This window comes from Folsomia candida, unplaced genomic scaffold (genome assembly GCF_002217175.1).
Source record: "Folsomia candida strain VU population unplaced genomic scaffold, ASM221717v1 Fcan01_Sc009, whole genome shotgun sequence".
Lineage (NCBI taxonomy): Eukaryota > Metazoa > Arthropoda > Collembola > Entomobryomorpha > Isotomidae > Folsomia > Folsomia candida.
Window position 1 is genome coordinate 4,504,435 of NW_019091201.1, and position 21,408 is coordinate 4,525,842.

At 37.9% G+C, this 21,408-nt stretch overlaps 2 protein-coding genes across 11 annotated transcripts in view; one reads left to right on the forward strand and one right to left on the reverse strand.

Annotated features, from left to right (window-relative positions):
• The window catches only part of LOC110853970, a 94,141-nt gene extending 77,952 nt beyond the window's left edge, over window positions 1-16,189 (forward strand). For 2 of the 8 annotated variants that reach the window (XM_035854725.1, XM_035854727.1), the window contains 14 exons: window positions 66-337; window positions 469-552; window positions 3,878-3,996; window positions 6,145-6,333; window positions 6,976-7,245; window positions 8,124-8,270; window positions 9,724-9,861; window positions 11,430-11,621; window positions 13,567-13,637; window positions 13,724-13,783; window positions 14,137-14,193; window positions 14,670-14,698; window positions 14,929-15,121; window positions 15,724-16,189. In XM_035854725.1, coding sequence (XP_035710618.1) covers window positions 66-337; window positions 469-552; window positions 3,878-3,996; window positions 6,145-6,333; window positions 6,976-7,245; window positions 8,124-8,270; window positions 9,724-9,861; window positions 11,430-11,621; window positions 13,567-13,637; window positions 13,724-13,783; window positions 14,137-14,193; window positions 14,670-14,698; window positions 14,929-15,121; window positions 15,724-15,825 — 1,923 coding nt within the window. In that variant the 3' untranslated portion in view covers window positions 15,826-16,189. The remainder of the gene's footprint in view (window positions 1-65; window positions 338-468; window positions 553-3,877; window positions 3,997-6,144; window positions 6,334-6,975; window positions 7,246-8,123; window positions 8,271-9,723; window positions 9,862-11,429; window positions 11,622-13,566; window positions 13,638-13,723; window positions 13,784-14,136; window positions 14,194-14,669; window positions 14,699-14,928; window positions 15,122-15,723) is intronic. The other 6 variants (XM_035854726.1, XM_035854730.1, XM_035854729.1 and 3 more) reach the window with 6 other exon arrangements.
• Window positions 16,190-17,901: 1,712 nt separating this feature from the next.
• LOC110853747 (leucine-rich repeat extensin-like protein 5) lies at window positions 17,902-20,431 on the reverse strand. Of its 3 annotated transcripts, none has more exons than XM_022102068.2 (3): window positions 20,269-20,431; window positions 19,557-20,199; window positions 17,902-19,376 (listed from the first exon to the last, which is right to left on the reverse strand). In XM_022102068.2, the coding sequence occupies exons 1-3, from the start codon at window positions 20,326-20,328 to the stop codon at window positions 18,022-18,024; spliced, it is 2,058 nt and encodes a 685-aa protein (XP_021957760.1). In that variant the 5' UTR covers window positions 20,329-20,431; the 3' UTR covers window positions 17,902-18,021. The 3 variants fall into 3 exon arrangements, with proteins under 3 accessions (XP_021957760.1, XP_021957759.1, XP_021957757.1); XM_022102067.2 differs by having other exon boundaries at window positions 17,902-18,770; window positions 18,831-20,199; XM_022102065.2 differs by having other exon boundaries at window positions 17,902-20,199.
• Between the last annotated feature and the right edge of the window lie 977 nt (window positions 20,432-21,408).

Below are 21,408 nucleotides of genomic sequence, written 5' to 3' on the forward strand. Positions count from 1 at the left end.
TGTACTCTTGACCACAAATTCCTAACCACCATTAGTTGATACCCGTCTATTTTCACCCTTCACAGAAAGAACTTTACGCTCCCAGCTCGAGTTCCGCTGGTGGTCGAAGTGGCGAAGCAATGCCGTCATCCTCAAAATCCTCCAATTCTGCCAGCCGGGCCAACGCCATGGTCGAAGGTGCCGGTGGGGGTGGGGACGACAGTGCCGGTTACGGCCCAGGGGGCAAGGGCGGGTCCGACCGAAAATTTCCGGGGGCCGGATCCGGCACCGGGATGAAGTCCAAGTGGTTGAAGGCTTTCAAAAGCTTGAAATCCACGCCGGAAAAAGAACCAGAAAAGTAAGTTTTATGAAAAAATGTTTCCTACCTTTTTCAAATTTTTTAAATTTTCAAATTTTTAACTAACCAATTCATGTTTTTAACTTTTTTCAATTATCACTAATAAACTTTTCACTCTTTAAAAACAACTGGCCGCCCATTCCTATCGAGGTACTGCCGTCGAGAAAACCACAATTTCAAATGTTTACCGCAGTGAATGCGATAATGGCGTTGAGGTTGGTCAACTAACAAACTAAAAACTTTCTCAGTCGTTTATGTAGTTAGTTTGTTAGTTAGTTTTGTAGTACATTAAACAGCTTTGATTACTACTTATCAAGTAATCAAGCACCAAATCCGTACATAACTCCATCCATGGCCGAGTATGCAGTAGCAGCACACCGTGAAAATAATATGTATTTAGTTACATACACCCGTAGATTGAGCTCTGATTGTATTTTATGTATGTCTGTTTGTCTAGTCGTAGAAACCTATAGGACAAAAAAATAAACGTATAATTGTTACCCTGCAGTCGATATATGCATGAATCTACATAAAACTTGTTGCACGTACATACACAAAACTACGTCAAGCGTGTAAGTGAAAGTCATTAATCCGCAATTGCAGTATCAGTGAACAAAAAAGGCGTATAATTGTTACCGAGTGGTCGATATATGCTTGCACCCATCTACATAAAACCTGTTGCGCATACATACAACAAGCCAGTGAAAGTAGGATTCGTCATTGAATTAATAAACAATTGCAGTATCAGTGAACATCACTTAAGCTGGTGGATTACTGCCTACATATAAATTACAGAGGGAAACTTTCCCCATATTTTATAACAATCCACCACCCACACAAGAACGACATTATATTATACACAACTCACCATAAAATTGATATACAATTCATGTAGAGTTAGACATACATCGTTTTCACCTGTGGAAATTTATCTCAGAACGATATATATCAAGTGAAAGCAATTTATGCAGTGTTACACATTTATTTGATAGCACTTTCACCCATGCAAATTCATGGCTAACATATCCACTAGTAAAAGTTAAAGTTGTCGAATATTTGACTTTTGTAGGGATATATTTTTCCTTTTGAATTTGTAATTCGTACAAAGTTATACATCCATTTGGCCACACTTTCACCTTTGCAAATTCATCTCACAGGACAGGACGATGGCTAAAGTATCAAGTAGCGATAGTGAAAGTTGGTGAATATTCGACTTCTGTAGATATACATTTCCCCCTCCTAATTTCACCCTCTCTAAAATTCATACAGCAGAGTTATACATCCATTAGGTCGCGCTTTCACCTTTGCAAACCTGCAAATTCATCTCCATACAATGGCTAACATATGTATCAAGTAGCAAAAGTAGGTGAATTTGTAGTACATATTTTTCCTTTCATTACGAAATCAACAATCGTACATAGAACAGAGATGAGTCAGGATTCCCAAGGTAGTGAATTACCATTCTTTCAGAAATCTGATACCAGACGGACCAACAGGCTCGTGCAAATACATACATACAAACCAACCACACCACTTCACTTTCTCTCTTCTCTGCTACATACAAAAGTAGTTTGAGCGTCGAAATGGGGACAAGACTGGCAGATGCTTTCTCTTCAAAATGTCTCCTCTTGTTCCCTCGTGTCTCAATTTTATTCCATCCAAATCTACCAACCAGCCAGCCAGCCGCCTCGTTGATAAGTTTACTCAACACACACATACACACACAAAATACATCACAAACCTTGCTTTCTCCACGTAGAAATTTGCCTGGCTCACCGTCTGCTCAAAATATCCGCATTTCTATACACCTTACATACATACGTATACATTATTTTTAGTGTTTCGTTTCTTGCGGGTTTGCTAAATATCTTGCAGTACAAAGGAAGAAATGCGAGAAATGCGAGATGCCAGAAACTGGGAGAAAGTGCCAGAAATATGCGCCATCTAGCCACGTACCCTATAAAGTATAGTGGCGGGAACTAGTTTCTCGCACCTTGGATTTCTTGCAGGTCAAAATACTTATCTGCAAGAAACCACTTTCTCCCCATTATTTCTTGCAAGTCGTTACTTTCACCCGGCACACTGATTATTCTACTTGGCTTAATAAAAATGCAATCCTTCACCAACCACACGACACAACATGCACAATATGCTCTCGTGTTCTTGTCTCTCTCTCAGCTAACAATTTTTTTCTGCTTACCTCTCTCGAGAATTTCTCTAGAATGTCCATGTCCACGTTTTTAAAAGAAGAAAAGTGCTTATTCTTTGTTCCCTACCAAAGTGATTTCGTGCTAACATTCGCCGTAAAAATTAAATTATTGTCCCTTGATAGGAACAACTTTTGGATGTTTTTTATTTCTATAAAATAAAAAAAGAGAAAGCTTTCTCCTTTGTCAAAGGGTACCTATTGTCTATCGTGTCGCTGTGTGTAGCAGTGGCCGCGGAAGCCGTGGGGGCATCTGGGGACATTAACAGTGTAGGATAGGGGAGGGAGGCGTTTATATAGCATGGGGAGATGATGCGGACATCGAATAACCGTGGGGACATTGTCCCTTTGTTCCCACCCTTCCGCGGCCACTGGCTCGTGATGTATGTGCTACTTGTTGCTTCTACATGCACAGCAGACCACTTTCTCTTTTGTCCTCCTCTCCTCCTTGGCGAAATGTTCTTGCTTTCTCCGTCTGGCTTTCTCTAATTGCACGACAACAAGGCAAAGATACATTATTTAATCGTGCCGAGTGTTGGTTACGTGACCACCAAATAGTACATACTTTACGTGTAATGGATGCTTGGGATGGTCAGTGTCTTGTAGTGTCTCACCGTTATTCAAATGTAATTAAAGTAAAAGTGTGCGACTCAGGGGCTGTAAAACCGTATGGGGACAAAAGCATAGTACTGCAAGGTAGAGAAAATGCAAGACCAAAAAAGCACGGAGGCGATTTACCCAATTTGATAACTTCGTAAAATCCGTAAACTTACAAACTTTTGCAACATTTACAAATATTTCTAGGAAAAAGTAGCTTACAAATTTAGATGAGATTACTCAGATCCAGATCGTTTTTTATTTGGCAATAAATTTTACAAAATTTACAGATTTTATAAATTACCTAGGGCTGCGTGAATTATGTCTACATGCAAGTTCGTAAACAAATTTGCCTGGAAAATTAGGTATTTAATAGTTCGCAAATACGCTTATAAATATGTCGCGAATATATTAATTTTTATTAACAACCTTGATTTTAAGGATAGAAAATCCTATATTTCTGTCCTCCACTGTTCCGCAGCCCCTGCTTTTTGTAGTTGTATGTCTGGATGTCATTCCCCATTGCGTAAGAAATTCCTCCCCCGTAAATTTGTGTAATAAAGTACTCTGCACAAACTAAATGTAGTGTATGTACCATTAATCTCGTTAGTAATTGTATCTGCCTCCCTGTAAATGCTACCAAGTAGATGACATAGCGTGTCTTAATTTATAAGGCGTAAAGTGTCGCACTTTTCTTAATTCGAGGACTGACTAATTATTTTCTAACGTGTTACCAGGAAAAACGGGAAAGAAAAGGATTCGAAGGAACCGTTCCAAATATTTGAGAACCACATTTTCCAAGAGTACACTTACAAGAAAATCACACCGTGCGATATTTGCTCACAGATTCTGAGAGGTAAGTTTTGTTTTTTTGGGGAACTTTTTACATTATTTTGTCCGCTTTCTCCACCTCCACCACTTTTTACATTATTTTTTTTCTCCTTGTGCTTTCTCCACTCTCCATTGGGAACAGATTTTTTTCCTTCGTCATATATTGTGCACTTCCAAGTATCCAGTCCATCTTCTTCGTATGTTAACACTCTTAGAAATCTGGTATAGTCAGGCAGGTAATGATTTCTCGGTATTAAAGTTGCTACCGCTTGGTATTAAATTATTTTACCGGTCCATATAAATTTGCTACTGATATGGTAAAACTTGAATGCCGAGCAATTACTACAGGGTACTACTTATCAATTCCACTTTGGTAGAGTCATACATGAATACCGCTTGGTATTAGTTTTATACCGGATTTCTACACTGTTAGAAATCTGGTAATATTCAGGCAGGTAATGATTTCTCGGTATTAAAGTTGCTACCGCTTGGTATTTAAATTATATCGGTCCCGTAAAAATTTGCTACTGATATGGTAAAAACTTTAATACCGAGCTATTACTACAGGGTATTACTTATCAATACTATTTTGGTAGAGTCATATATGTTATGAACACCACTTGGTATCATTTTAATACCGGATTTCTAAGATTGTAGTCTTCTCAGCTCACTCACGGTTGATTTTTTTTCTTCTTGTTATTCAAAGTTTTGTCGAGTTAGTTTACTTCTTGGAATCGAATCTGGTGTAAAATCTAAGTAGAAAAAAGAGAAGGAGGTTGATTTCTAGGCAAGGAGAAAATTATCCAGTGCAGCATTATCCCCAACCGCCCACTCTTCTTCATTTCATTCATCATTGTATCGAAGTAAATGGGGAAAGTTCCCGATAAACGATCTGCTAGAAGACGGTTTGTCGACCGCCGGAAGCTTGGAAACTTACTCAGACAGCTATCGGCAAAAACAACAGACGAAACAGACACGAGTTGTGGACAAACCGTCGTTTCGATCAACATGGCAGATTTTTTGTCATTTTGCGTTGATCGGGTTTATCTCAAAAATTAGAAAGTTGTATTCATTTTAGTTTAATTTAGTAAATAACAAAATGAAATTCGACGTAAATACGTGAAATTCTAATAAAATAGAATAACACATTTGGTTAAATGTTGCATAAGAAACCCAGAGTACAACCTTCTTTAGCCCGAGTCAGGTTGTTACTAAGGTATAATACTACCAGGACAATTTTTTTTCATTTTTCCACACATTTTTCCTATCTTCCAACTTGATCCTTAATTTTGCATATTCAACGTGTCTGAAAATTTTCAAGGTGTTACTTGATGTTGACCAGTAATTAAATTGTATTGATCAAGGAATAACACGTGAATAAATTACAACCACCAACCGATTAGATAAGTTTCACAAGCGTAATAGATAGACATACAGACGGACAATTATGGCGGATAGATAAGGACATGATCTTTGCTCCTTTCTGTCAGAAATTTTTATTAATGTTCTTTAGTACCAAATATCGTTTACTTAAAATATCTGCATATATTAAAATAGCATTAGAAAATCCTACCTTATTTCTAATGGCGTCTAAATCTATCAAAATTTAAATTTCTGAAAATTCCTTATTTAAAAAATTCTTCTCTTTGAGACACTGTCGATTGGAAAAGTTTAGAAAAGATTGATAAACAGACAGACAATCATGATGGGTACATAAGCTCTGACTCGTGCTACAAACTCACATATTTAGCCCGAGTCAGGTCACGTTGTTCTTGACTTGGGTATAATGCGAGAAGGACAACTTTTTTGATATTTTGCCATGTTTTACTCATTATTTGACATGAACACGCAAAATTATACGAATTTTGCATGTTTTCCATGTCTCCAAAATTTCAGGTCGATTGGACAATTTTTACGATTTTTACAACAATTTTAATTTTTAATCGATAGACAGACTGGCAGACAAGCTTCATGGGTACATAAGCTCTGACTCGGGCTAAAACAAACCTGGTTTGGTTTCACCTCAATTTTTACATTATTTCTCTCTCTCCTCTCCCACATAATAGTACTTTTGTGGATTGATCCCATGTCCCGTGGTCCCTTTTCTCTTTTGCTGCTTTCTCCCAAGTCTAGAATAATAACAATAATAAGGCTGCCGAGGTTTCTTTTCCAGGTCATACTCGACAAGGATTACGGTGCCGCATGTGTAAAATGAATGTGCATCTGGACTGTCAGGAGAAAGTTGGGAAATGTCAGCCAAAAACGAGGCTCTTGCGAAGGCAGAGATCCACCTCAGAGTTGGAGACGAGGCTCACACAATTGGCTGAACAACAGCAGACCGATGATGATCCGGATGGTGCAAGTGAGTTTTTTTTACTTTTATTTATGAGTAGAGGGCGGATATGTATTTATTCTCAGCTTTACTTATCATTTGATGGCGACCAATGGTCAAACTTTATGGGTGTTTCTTGAAAACTTAAAAAGATCACAAAAAATTTCAAAAAATTTTTATATATTTTTACACATTGTTACATATTTCTAATATTTCTAGGTTTTCAGACATGCAAATATGCAGAAATATTTAAGAAATACGTAATTTATTACATATTTTTTTCTTCAAAAATATATATATTTTTTAAATATTTAAATCGTGTGAAACGAAATTTATTTCCTCGAAAACATCGAATCATAAAAATCCAGAAGAGTAAATTAAAAATACAAATTTTAAGGAAATTCAGATTTTTATGGTTTGTTTTAAATATGTAGTAAATATTTTGGCGTTATTTACGTCAAATTTTGAGCATATATATTTTTTGGAAATATTTCAACGATGAGACGATTTTTTTTGCTCAAAGAAATTTGACAAAAAATCGAGAGGAATGTTGACTTTTTTCGAAAATATTAAATATGTACATATTTCAACCATTTTCCCCAAATACATATCCGACCTCTGCTCTTATGCCCAAAACTTGTACAATTATCAAAACCCACACATTTCTTTCAGACGACTTTGACTCTACGTATCAAGTCTTGAAGGAGGCAAATGTCCTGAAAAAACCGGGTGGCGGTGGTGGTGGTGGCGGCGGGAGTTCCGGAAGTGGGTCAGGAAACGGTCTTCACGGGTCGAATCAAACTCTTCACTCGCAACATGAAATGACCCCGGCACGAATTGGGAGGTCGAACCCTTCCGTCAATGTGATTTCTGGTGGAAGCAGTGCCCATTCCGGACCCTCCACGCCGGTCCATCCCTCCGTCGCGGCGGCGTCAGCGTCAGGTATTTTTTGGCCCAACTTTCACTGCGTTTTTTAAATTTTAAATATGTCCTTAGTTGATATTTTACCATGTTTATACGCTCGTAATCAAATAGCGGTTGAGAAAGACAAGTATCAAACAAGAGTACACGTGGTTTTCATGAAATTTGATGCAATTTCATGTAAATACAGTGCACTTTAATTTTTTTAACGAGGCGTTTACTTCATAAATTTTGGAAATCTTAAAAAAATTATATTTCATTTTTGATTGTTTGATACTTGACCAAAATTAGTAGTTGAAAGAAAGACAAGTATCAAGCAAGTGTAAAACCACATTTTTTCATGAAATTTCACATAATTTCATGCAACTTTCACATTAATTTTTTACAAGGCATTTAAATACTTTATAAATTTTAGAAAAAAACCAGAAAAAAACTGAAAAAACTGAAAAAATTACATCATTCCAATTTTTAATTGCTTGATACTTGCCCAAAAATTAGTACATAATTGAATTAGTTTGTCCTAAAAACTTGTTCGGTTGGCAGAAAGCTTAAAAATTTAGAATAGCGAAGCGAAGCATTTCCCAAATACAATGCTTCACAATTTCAAGGCAAATTTTATAAATTTCGCGCTGCTATACAGATAAAAAAATTACCATAATTACAAAAATAATTAGCGCGCCGGTATCACAAATCAAAAATAGTGCAATTAAATTTTTTGTCTAGTTTATTTTTCAGCCGATACATTCAAGTCGTATTGGCCCCATAGAAAATATTTAAATAAACCGCTCCTTAGTTAACTTAGCTTAAATTATCCCTGGATTTAGTCTCTCCTAAAAAAACATTTCCTGGTTCCTCATTTATTTTATGAAAAAAATAAAATTTGGATGATACATACGCAGGAGGAATTTCAGCCTCTGCCCTTAGTCAGAGACGAGATAGTTATCTGAGTCGAAAGTCGATTTCTGCAGATGCCGAGGGATCATCGTCGGCCCGCCAAAATTTGATTAATTTCCCGCCGAGATCAGTTTCACTTACTGCCAGTCCAAGTATTAATATTCATTTCGCTTTCATGTTTCGTTCAGAGTTGCTGAGTTTTCTCTTTTATTTTGGTAAAAAAGTTGGACTAATATAGAGTTTAAACAAAGATAGGAAATATTCAGATAAGAATATTTAGATAAAAATAACTACTTACTTACTACTTTTTTGTGCAAATTGTGCCTAGTCAAACTTATTGCAAATTTTCAGGGGTGGGCAAAAAAAGTATTTTTTTTAAAATACAGTATTTCGAAAAACTTTCTTCTTATGGTTTGGATTTTCGGGCTTGTTACACCCAAAAAACCTACAGTGCAGACTCCATATAGCCCGAGTCAGGGACAGAGTCCCTGACTCCTCCAGGGTCACTCTGGTTAAAATTTGCTCAGTTTTCGCTTCATATCTCTTTCGTGAGAAGCCATTAGGTATCACCGTGCCGGATTTCATGTTTTTAAAGTAATTTCTAAAAATCGGTATGGGTTACCCCATAGGGTCGCTCCAGATAAGAATTTTACCAATTTTATGTCATATTCTTCTATTAATACCCATTAGCAACCTATCTACCAAATTTCAGCTTGTTATAACGATTTTGAAAAATCGTTATGGGTCATCCCATAGGGTCCCTCAAGATGAAAATTTTTCCAACTTTTAGTCATTTTCATCTATTAGGAGCCATTAGCAACCTCTGTACCAAATTTCAGCCTTCTACGACAATTTTGAAATTTTGGTGCATAATACCCCACCCACTCCGATGACCCCCACCGGTCAACCACTGCACCAATTTCGCCCATCTTCGAACTCGTTTCCTAACTTTGTCCAATATGCATATGGTAAAAATTTCAAGTCAATCGGTTCAGCCGTTTTGGCTCTATCGTGCCGGACAGACGGACGGACGGACGGACGGACATGACGGTTCCATAAGCCCTGACTCGGGCTAAAAAGACGAAAATCCACGTGGAAAAGACAGCAGTCAGTCGAAAATACAGGATTTATGAAGAAATTAATTTTTTATCACTGTCAAACTACATTGTTTTCACGGTTTTTCAAAAAATTCAAAATTTTGACAGCGATAAAAAGTTAATTTCTTCACAAGCCCGGTATTTTCGTAGAATTGCTGCCTTATTCACGCAAATTTTAGCCTTTTTGTGGGTGAATCAGCCCCGGAAATCCAAACCCTGGGAAGAAATTAGCTCAAAATACCGTATCTTGACTAAATATTTTGACCACCTCTGACCAAAATTTTTTTATCCAGATTTCTTCAAAAACCTAGGCACAATTCGCATAACTAAAGTAAAATCATATTAACCTAGACATTTTCTCATAACATGACGCCACTAATTTATCAAGGCTACACTTTCACTAATACCCACTCACCAAAAAATAAAAAATCAACTAATCAATAATACGTAATCAGAGTTATTTGTGAGCGATTTGGAATTTTGGAGTTTGTTTTAATTTTGTGTGCAGTGCCGCATAGTCCGAGACGACGGAAATTGGATTTAAGGATGAAATCATTCTCACTCGATTCGCCCGAATCGACAGAACATGCACAGAGAAGGCGATTTGCTCACGCCGGAAGTCAGTCCTCTACTTCGCATAGCCAATGTAAATACAAAACAAACAAAAATGCTAATTTTAAATTCATCGTAAAATTTTCGTAAAAAATTTCGTAAAAAAAATCTTGATGTCGCCTAAAAACTTTATCTCAAATTTTCTTTTAAATACATGTTGTCCTGTGAAATTATCTACTAGATTCTGCACTTTTACACTCTGTAAATAATGCATCCGTCACGTGTATGTCGTCTCGTTGTACTTATTATTCAGCATTTGGCTAAATTCCTCACATTATGTTGGCCTTCTTTGTGCAACAATTCACAATACAGGGGAGGTTTTTCAGCGTAAGCTCTCGGATTTTTAGCAAATTGGTGTGAATCGATCACAAATTTAGTTAATATGAAATTTGCGAAAGACACGATCTCCCAATGGGCACGTTTGGCAGAGATATTTGCATCGAAAAGAAGAAAATGCGCAGTAAATTTAGAAAGTGTAACATTTTTTTTACTTTACTGCGCGTTTTCTCCTCTTCGGATGCAAATATCTCGGTCCAACGTGCCAATTCTGGGATCGTGTCTTTCACAAATTTCATACAAACGAAATTTGTGATCGAGTTACACTAATTTACTCAAATTTGAGTGCATACGCTGGGAAACATCCTTTGTAAAATCACCAATCCAATCCATATTCAGTTTGTTTGTGCATGAAAACAAATTGTTAATTGTTATTGACATTGTGATTATTTATAAACCCTAGATTTGCTTTCGTGTTGGTGTTTGTGTAGTAATTGATGTAAAATTCACAACTTCAAATGTTCAATTTGCATGTTACATAACGTAGAAAAAAATATGTAGATAGTTGCAAATTAGCTTTCACTGTAACCGTAAACCGCGATTCACGTGTGTGTGCATACGTACCAGCACTTTAGCCTTTTTTATGCTTTATTTTTCAGGTACAGGATTCTTATCCTTTTCATTTATGGTAAATATTACAGGATATGAAAATCATGTACCTTAAAAATGAAGCACACTTTCACTGCTCAATTATTGCAGTAAATATTTACTAAATGCAAACTTCTGCGTACTTCAAAAACATGTAGCTGCATCGTGGAATGTAACCTACACCATATTTTGCTACATCACCACAAAGTACTTTAGTCACTCGTAGGACTCGATGACCCATCGCCAAAATCGGAAAAATCAGCACATTTTTAATCACTTCTCGACTCTAGAAATGTATCTTAAAATTCTGAACGACAAATTTGTAGTCAGTGAGTTGATTAATGGAATGCTGGTGAGTTGTCTTAAGCCAGATTCGATGAGTCCCAATTTTTCTTAAGGCTGCTTAAACTTGTGCAAAAAGTGTCAAAATCTGGAGTGTATATTTTTTTACAAATTGGCAACTCATTGCCTACAAATTCCCAGAGGCGAGAAATGATTAAAAATGTGCTGATTTGTGCGATGAGTCATCCTGTAATGTAAACCGTCTGCGAAATTAGAAGGCTTACTTAATTGGTCCTCCACCTTTAATTTAGTTTACATTATTTTTTACCTTTATTTTCCTGTTTTTTGTATGTGTTTTGATTTTGACTTTGTGGTGTCGTTCTCTCCCTTTTCCAGCGTTGAGTAGGGGGCCTGGACCGTCTGCGGGTTACGCTAATGGAGGCGGGTCAGGGGGGACGCTGAATAATAGGAATTTGATAATAGGCAACGGCATGGTCCATTCTAACTCTGCTTCTTCTTCCAATAATTACGCTCAGTCCTCCGCTGATTTCTACGCTCAAACACCATTTGCCTCCCTCAATCATTTCGGTATTCTTTCTCTTCAACCTTTCTTTTCTAACTGATACTACACAACAAATAGCACTAAAATTAACCGCCAAAAATAAACAAAACACAATTCGAAATTTATGCCGCACAGCTAGATAAGGGTGACATTTTATGTATTTCGGAGGGAAATTTACCGGTCGAAAATTTGCAAATTGTAAATTTATGGGTCTGCAAAAGTAGAATTTCAACTTTTATCTTGCTAAAATGTACAAGATTTTTATTCAGAAAGTTAATACAGAATTCTGAATGTTGCTTATTTTCGGATGAAAGTCGATTTTTACAGTGGCCGCGGAAGGGTTTGGACAATGTCCCCATGGTTGTTCGATGTCCGCATCATCTCCCCATCTTATATAAACCCCTCCCTCCCCTCCTATCCTACAGTGTTAATGTCCCCAAATGCCCCTACGGCTTCTGCGGCCACTGGATTTTTATGAGGTCAAAGTCCCCCCCCTTCAAGTTGTGCGGCATCGGTCTCTCTGTACTTTGATGTCCTATGTTCAATAGCACTTTTTTGTAGTAGATAGTTCATGTAATTTTGTCCCGTATTTTAGTAGACGATCAGGTTTTGAAAGAATACACAATTTTAGCAAAACGTGCGAAATTTTTGCGCAGATTTTTTTCCCTGTAAACTGTAAACTTATTTGATTAGCTATAAATATTCGAAGTATGTTTGTGTGTACATACATTAAATTAGCCTGTCTATCATATACGTAGTACGACTTTCTACTTTTGAGCTACCACAGTTCTGATATTTAAGAGCGTCGCTTTCTCTCCTCACCCAAACTTTTCAGGAAATGTTCCCTGAAAACTTAGGGAACTTTTTTCAAGTCAAGTTACCTATAAGATGGAATTTCCATATCCCGCATTTCACTTTTTTAATCCAACTTTCTCCCAAAAGTTGGCTCATAAATGTGACGCCATGCATTTTCAACCTTACCAAGATCAAATTTCAAATTTCTTTGCAAAGAATTATGCGAAAATGGCGAAAAAGTTTAAAATTCTGGTTGCAACTCTGCTTTATGGGTTTGTACTTACGCTTGTCCAGTTTTTTCTTAATGTGACCGCACACTTTGTGGAGTAAAAAAAGTAACGTTGTAAATATAAATTTCCTAAATTTTCTTCTCAATGTTGCAATGTTTCCCTAAATAAAATCCGACCCTATTAAATGCAATAAATACAGATTTTAGACATTTTTATCGCTCTGCTACCCGCTTCTGTAGTAAGTAATTAATCTCGTATGAAAATTGACCTGCCGAAAATTTCTACAACAAAAAAACAACTGCACAATTTCTTCATATAAATTTTAAAGCAAAATCATTGACCGCGGAAGCGTGTGGACAGAGGGATAATGTCCCCATGGTTATTCGATGTCCGGATCATCTCCCCATCTTATATAAACCCCTCCCTCCCCTATCCTGCAATGTTAATGTCCCCACAACTTCCGCGGCCACTGTGCAGAGTAAAATGTACATGTTATGTTCTGCTCAATTAGTTAATTCTGTAGAAAATAATTTTCTCCCGAAATGTGCAAAATTCTGCCAAAAAATTTGGTAAAGGTCAATTTTGATACGATCATAAACACGAACTTTACTTAATTTTTGATGTTTTTATAACATAGTTAGTTTTAAAAAAGTCTGAATCTCAATGTCGTGCAGTAGCCTGTGTATGACCATCGCTTTCTCCGGACTGATTTGTCATGATCATGAATGAATTCACTCTCCGCAAATTTTTGTGATTGGTGATTGGAATGACTCTGCTTTTCTGACTAGTTAACTAATTAATTTGTAATGATGCACGAATGAAAATAACAATAACTTCTGTATATGTTCTGGATGTGTAAGTAGTTCGATGTGTAATTGTGTGTGTCCATGATTCAAAAATTTCAAAGCCAGCTTTCACCACATTTTTTTACTTCAATTCTTCACAGCTCCATCAAGCCCGGTCCACAATCGGAGAGCACTCCTCTCAGCAAGGAACGTGCGAATGAGTTCGGTCGAGGTACATAAAAAGAAATTAAGTCGAAAATGTACCTAAATTTCTGAAATCTAAATTTATTAATTCGTTATCTGCTATATATCAACCAGCTTCCGGATGAGAATGACAAGTCCATCAGCTCGGCAAGTACTTCACCATCTCCTTCGCCGGTAGTAGATCACTAGTCATATTTTTAAGCCGTAACATATAAATCTTAAAAAAAACATCCATTCACAATATTCCCGAAATTAGAATAAAATGTGTAGACCGGATGGATTGATGGATGACCTTAACATAATAACAAACCATTAACCAAAACCAGTGGCCGCGGAAGCCGTGGGGACATTACATCGTAGGATAGGGAGGGAGGGGTGAAGATGATGGGGACATCGAACAACCGTAGAGACCTTGTCCCTCTGTCCCCGCAAGCTTCCGCGGCCATTAACCAACACATTCATTCACCGGTCTACTCTTTTGAGAATTAAGTTATTTTAATCATTTCCCATCTATTTTTCATACACAGCTGAAACCTCATCGCCTCCTTCCAACCAATTTGTACGTGTGTCTCTACATGTTTAAGGTAAATACAAATTTATCCGTGGGGAAAATACTAGTGTTTCGGGTGAAAGTAACCACGTGCAAGAAATAAGAGGGAGAAAGTGGTTTCTTACTTTTGAACTGGGATAAATGCAAGAAACTACGTCCCGCCGCGATAAATACTTCATACGGCGCGTATTTCTTGCACCTCGCATTTCCTCCGTTTCTTCCTTTCCTCTTCCCTTGCAAAAAGTGGACCTTTTTGGATCTTATAATAACCAAATATATTTCGAGTTGATAAGTTTAATATTTACGGCATCAAAATTTTACATATTTACAAATTCAATTCGGATTTTGAAAAAAAACGAAACAGACGTTTAGTTTCCTAATTGTGAAGAAACCTTCTTACACCTCGAATTTCTTGCGTTTCTTTCGAGGAGTGCAAAAAATGTAGCAAACCCGAAACACTACAGATCACCGGAAATTAATAATTATGCAACTTTCTTAATCCGTTTACAGGCCCGACATCCAGACGAACTTGACTTGAAGTAAGTGTCACAATTTTCATGTGTAACGCGATTATCACATCCAGTGGCCGCGGAAGTCATGGGGACATTAACATTGCTGGATAAAGGAGAAACGGGTTTGTATAATATGGGGAGATGATGCGGACATCGAACAACCGTGGGGACATTGTCCCTCTTTTGTCCCCTCACCCTTCCGCGGCCACTGATCCTTGCATAACATTGCAGCTTATCCTTTCACTTTTCCTTGACAGGGCTGGCAACCGAGTCACGGTGGTGGACACGACGGACCCTGACTGGTGGCAGGGCAAGTGCATGGGTCGCGTGGGATATTTCCCTTCAAAATACGTCACAAAACTGCACACGGGAGAAAAGCCGTTGCAGGTGACGCACAATTTGCAAGTGACTGATGGAGCGGATAATGGGCTCAAACTGTTGCGGGATCAAGTAAGAAGAAATATGCATTATTTCCAGTGTTTCGCTTTCCACGTGCAAAACTATTTTTAGCCTGGACGCCGTCCATAAGCGTCCAAAAATTGTATAAAATAATTTTTTCGGTGTCCAAAGTGTCCAAAATAATTTTCGGCGTCCAAAATGTCCAAAAGTGTCCAAAATTGAAAAATGGGACAAAATATCCTTTATTAACGATTTTTTTTGCAAATCTACCCAGAGATATATAATCTCCCATTCATTTTGAAAATTTTGGTGGATGTGTAATGCCATGAAATTTTGAAAACTTCTTTTTCACATGTTTTCTTTTTTATGAGAAATTAAGAAATTTTCTATACCACGCCGTACTATTACAGACCAAAATGCTCAAAATTAATGAGAGATTTCATACATGTCAATGGATTATCGAAACATTCACAAATGAAGAATTTGCAATGTTTTGTCACATTTTCCACATACTTTGGAACACTTTTGGACATCTAAAAAATTAGGCGTCCAACGAAAACTGGTTAAAACCGGTTTTGGACAGTGGTTAATAAAACCACAGCGAAACCTTGATCAGCGTCCCGTTCTTATGAAAATTTATATTTTTTTCCTAGATTGTGATACAAATCGGGGAGGAATTGGATGGAATGGTGACCATTCGAAACGGCGACAACAAACAAGGCATCTGTCCCGTCAAGTATCTTCAAGAAGTTTAAAAAAGCTGGATCGTATTATTATTTACGATCCTCCGGAAAATGTATCGAAATTCCAAAGTGGAATCAATCAAGTAAAGTTCAACAACATCGAATTCTTTGTAAAACTTTTTATTTTCCATTTAAAAAATACTTATGTATGTATTTATGCACCAAAAATTTGTAATTTACAAAATGGCAAAAACTGAATTATTACGGTGCTAAATAATTATAGCTATTTACAATTGTGCTTTGACCTCTGATTTTATATGCACGTCAATGCAGAGCAACGAATGACGGATCAAAGAATTACTTAATTTGTACATATTTTAATTGTACATATATTAATTAAACATTAATTAGCTATTAAAACATAATTAATATGTAATCTAATTAATACAAAAAATATGTGACAACAACAACAAAACTTTTCAATTCCCGTATTAAATATTCTTAGCAGATTATTACCGAGATGTTATAACTTGTTGATACTGAATATAATATAACAAAAAAAATTATCAATTTTATAACCACTATTTCTCGCCACCACCTTCCATTTTGAAACCTTGACCGTGATAATTGTAAAATACATACATTTTGGCTTCTTCTTTCGTATAGCTTTTGCACGAAAACTTGTTTTTTCATTTCGAAAAAATAGAGAAATATTTATCGCTTATTACAGATTATTATGTAACTATTTAAAAGCGTGTACATTTTTAGCCTGTATATTTATGTACCTTGTAAAAAACCTGTCCTTTCTCCTGTGTGTATCACATGAATTTGTCGGTAATGTTGCATTTATAAATATGTATATTAGTAATATTTATGCATTTCCATACTTTTATTTAAGATTTGAAATTGTCGCGAAGTTTTAAAGTTGTGTAAATATTTTGGAAATGCAGAGATACAGAGATTATCTATTCGTGTGTTACCTGATTCTTATAAAGACTCGATAACTGATCGTCAAAATCAGCACATTTCTCGGGTCTGGAAATTTATTTTAAAATTCTGAACGGAAAATTTGTAGAGCAGGGAGTTGCTAATTTTTTTTATAGAAATATATACACTCCAGATTTTGACACTTTTGGAAGGAGGAGACTTCAAGTTTAAGAAGCTTCAGAAAAATTGGAGCTGATTAATCAACTCACTGACAACAAATTTGTCGTTCAGAATTTTAAAATAAATTCCCAGAGGCGAGAACTAATTAAAAATGTGCTTATTTTACGATGTTGGTGATTAGTCATCGAGTCCTATGTTAAGTTATTTGTTAATATATACAACTTTTACTTTGTTTTATTCTCGTGTAATTTTTAAGCAAAAGATTTAGTACACACACAATTTACATAAATTACTATATCCACTCTGCAAATGCAAGTAAAGAGAAAGCAAGCGGAACCAATCTACCATATCAATCAATCAGTCTCATAAAACACACAAGTCCAAAAAGGTGACCAAGTACCAGTCAGTAGTAAATTAAAAAAAAATATATGAAACACAAAATATCAAGTAATTCAAAATTTTAAATATTCAAGAATTCTCTCCAAATATAAATGTAAATAACGCGTTAGTAGAGATGCCAAATTCATACATATACCGATTTTAACTGGACGATATCTGTATATTTTTAAAACTCAGAAAAACCAGAAAAACAATTATGAATACATAAATATGTATCTCTCGATTTTATAGAAAGTCAATTAATAAGTTTTTGAAGAAAAAGTGTGCGTACATAGAAATTTAAACCCCTCCGTAAAAATACAGTGAATTTTAGTATGACATGGATATTTTATCAAAGAGAAAGTAAAGAGAAAGCGAGTAGTAAATATTTAAATTTCTGGTGCTATTTACTAAAGAAATTGGAAATAGTGTTTAAATGGTCGTAAACTAAATCATTTATCAAACAGTAATTTTGTATTAAGTGCATAATTTAGGAAATCATGTTGGGTTGATGTATGTATCGTTCTTATAGAGATTTTTGAAGTACATAAGTGGCTCATTTTGTATTATATGTAAATGCAACAATTGTTTTATGTGTAATATGCGTGTAAAAAAACATGTACAAGTTCTTGTACATCTTGTATCTTGTACAAGTTCAATAAATTCATGCTGAGTTATTGCAGATTTATTTATTGGCCGATAAGAAATAATTTTAAAATTTTGCGTACACATCGCTTTCAAATTCATAAACCGTAGAGTTGTCGTACCGTTTTCGTGAGTTGTTTAGAAGATGATCCACTTGTCGCTGTTGTGTCCCTCGATCTCAGCTTGTCCTCCAGTGAAAACTGGAACTGGGACAATGGATGGTTGTTGTCCACCGATGGAAGCATCGCTACCTCCAAAGATTGGAACTGGGTGGATGGATGGCTGTTGTCCTCCGATGGAAGCGTCGCTGCCGCCGAAGATTGGGACTGGGACAATGGATGGCTGTTGGGCTCCGATGGAAGCATCGCTACCTCCGAAGATTGGGACTGGGACAATGGATGGCTGTTGTCCTCCGATGGAAGCGTCGCTGCCGCCGAAGATTGGGACTGGGACAATGGATGGCTGTTGTCCACCGAATGAGACATCACCGCCAGAGAAAACTGGGACTGGGACAATGGATGGCTGTTGGCCAATAGTTGCCTCTCCACCGTTGAAGATGGGAGCAACGGCTTCCTCGCAACCTTGTTCTTCTGGGACTGGAAGGATAGAGACGACCTCACCACCTTCAACGGGGAAGATGGAGATGATCTCCTTTGGTGGGAGCTTGGTGCCGCTGCCGGGGGCTGGAAGGATAGAAATTCCTCCTCCGATGGATGGCTTTTGTCCTTCGAAGATTGGGACTGGAACAATGGATGGCTGTTGTCCCCCGATGGAAGCATCGCTACCTCCGAAGATTGGGACTGGGACAATGGACGGCTGTTGGGCTCCAATGGAAGCATCGCTACCTCCGAAGATTGGGACTGGAACAATGGATGGCTGTTGGGCACCAATGGAAGCATCGCTACCTCCGAAGATTGGGACTGGAACAATGGATGGCTGTTGGGCACCAATGGAAGCATCGCTACCTCCGAAGATTGGGACTGGGACAATGGATGGCTGTTGTGGCTTCTCGACAGGCTTGATGGATACTACTGGGGCAACGACTGGGAGTTTGTTGTCAACGACTGGTCCACCGATGATGGCTGGCTTTTGTCCCTCGAAAATTGGAACTGGGTGGATGGATGGCTGTTGTCCACCAATGGAAGCATCGCTGCCGCCGAAGATTGGGACTGGAACAATGGATGGCTGTTGGGCACCAATGGAAGCATCGCTGCCGCCGAAGATTGGGACTGGAACAATGGATGGCTGTTGGGCACCAATGGAGGCATCGCTGCCGCCGAAGATTGGGACTGGGACAATGGATGGCTGTTGGGGTTCAACAACTGGAAGGATAGAGACGACCTCACCACCTTGTACTGGAAGGATAGAGATAACTGGTTCCTTTGGTGGGAGTTTGGTGCCGCTGCCTGGGGCTGGAAGGATGGAAATTCCACCTCCGATGGATGGCTTTTGTCCCTCGAAGATTGGGACTGGAACAATCGATGGCTGTTGACCTCCAATGGAAGCATCGCTACCCCCGAAGATTGGGACTGGAACAATCGATGGCTGTTGTCCTCCAATGGAAGCATCGCTGCCGCCGAAGATTGGGACTGGAACAATGGATGGCTGTTGTCCTCCAATAGAAGCATCGCTACCTCCGAAGATTGGGACTGGAACAATGGATGGCTGTTGACCTCCAATGGAAGCATCGCTACCCCCGAAGATTGGGACTGGAACAATCGATGGCTGTTGTCCTCCAATGGAAGCATCGCTACCTCCGAAGATTGGGACTGGAACAATGGATGGCTGTTGGGGTTCAACAACTGGGAAGATAGAGATCACCTCACCACCTTCTACGGGAAGAATGGAGATAATGGGTTCCTTTGGTGGGAGTTTGGTTCCGCTGCCAGGGGCTGGAAGGATGGAAATTCCACCACCGATGGATGGCTTTTGTCCTTCGAAGATTGGAACTGGAACAATAGATGGCTGTTGTCCACCAATGGAAGCGTCGCTACCTCCGAAAATTGGAACTGGGTGAATTGAAGGCTGTTGTCCCCCAATGGAAGCATCGCTACCTCCGAAAATTGGGACTGGGACAATCGATGGCTGTTGGGCCCCAATGGAAGCATCGCTACCTCCGAAAATTGGAACTGGGTGAATTGAAGGCTGTTGTCCCCCGATGGAAGCATCGCTACCTCCGAAAATTGGGACTGGGACAATTGATGGCTGTTGACCTCCAATGGAAGCCTCATCACCGGTGAAAATTGGTTGGACTGGTCCTCCCGGAAGGATAGCTGGGAGTGGTTGAACTGGGACTGGGGCACAGTCAGGCTGAATCTGCGTAATAAAAATTAAACAATAAAATTCCCCCCTTCAAAATGTATCCCTCTTTATAGTTTTTCTCACCGGTAAGATACGAGCCGACGCCCCAATAGCTAGGAGCAATGTAATAGCTACAGCTTTCATGCTGAAAAATTACTGAAAAATTACTGAAAATTTGTACAACTTTTGTTCTTTTTTGTTGCTCTTGCTCTGATGAGTAAAGCTCGCTTGTGATGCTGAATGCCTCGTCGGGCCCAGGTTTTTATACAATTTCGCATATTGCAAAGTGCTGCTAATCAACGCTAATCCCTCGGTGAGTTTATTGTTGTCGGTTTTCATCCCGCATCGAAGAACAGTACACATTATTGCCCCAATAATTATTTGCCACTTGAAACAACTATGCTGACGCAGAAGCTGGCGGATCCTTTAGTACATGCATACATACAAATTGATGATACAATGCACCCGTGGTCATCTCTGCGCTGGATTACTTTATGTGTAATTACCTTATCACTTTGTAGTGGGATTTGTTCTAAAGCAAAGCAATAAAAAACTTTGGGTGATCTTCACCCTGATTTCATGTGTCAATTACACACACGTATGCAAACAATAACATTTTCATGCATGCATTCAAATGGTATGTATGCATGTACACACATTAATTATTACAGGGTTAGGCGAAATATTTTGAGCAAAATAATTTGGCAAATAACAGTATTTTGTGCCCCGTTCTTTCCAGGGTTTGGATTTCCGGGGGTGTTACACCCAATAAAAGACGAAAATCTACGTGGGAAAGGCAACAGTCGTACGAAAATGCAGGTTTTGTGAAGAAGTTAACTTTTTATCGCTGTCAAAATACATTGTTTTTTCACGATTTTTTTAAATCAAGTATTCTGACATCGATAAAATGACAATTTCTTGACAAAACCCGTATTTTCGTACGACTATTGTAGATTTTCGTCTTTTTGTGGGTGTAACAGCCCCGAAAGTCCAATACCTGGAAAGAACAGAGCTCAAAATACTGGATTTTGCCTAAATATTTTGCCCACCCCTGATAAATAATTAAATTAATGCGTAATGAGCATTTCTTGCATGTATGCAAACATACCTAATAGCACTCACGTTGCTACTACTTTTACAACCATTTTTTATTGTCCATAGTCCACCAATTCATATTGTCACCGGCAGGCAAAATGGAAATTTTTGTCAATAAAATTATAATGA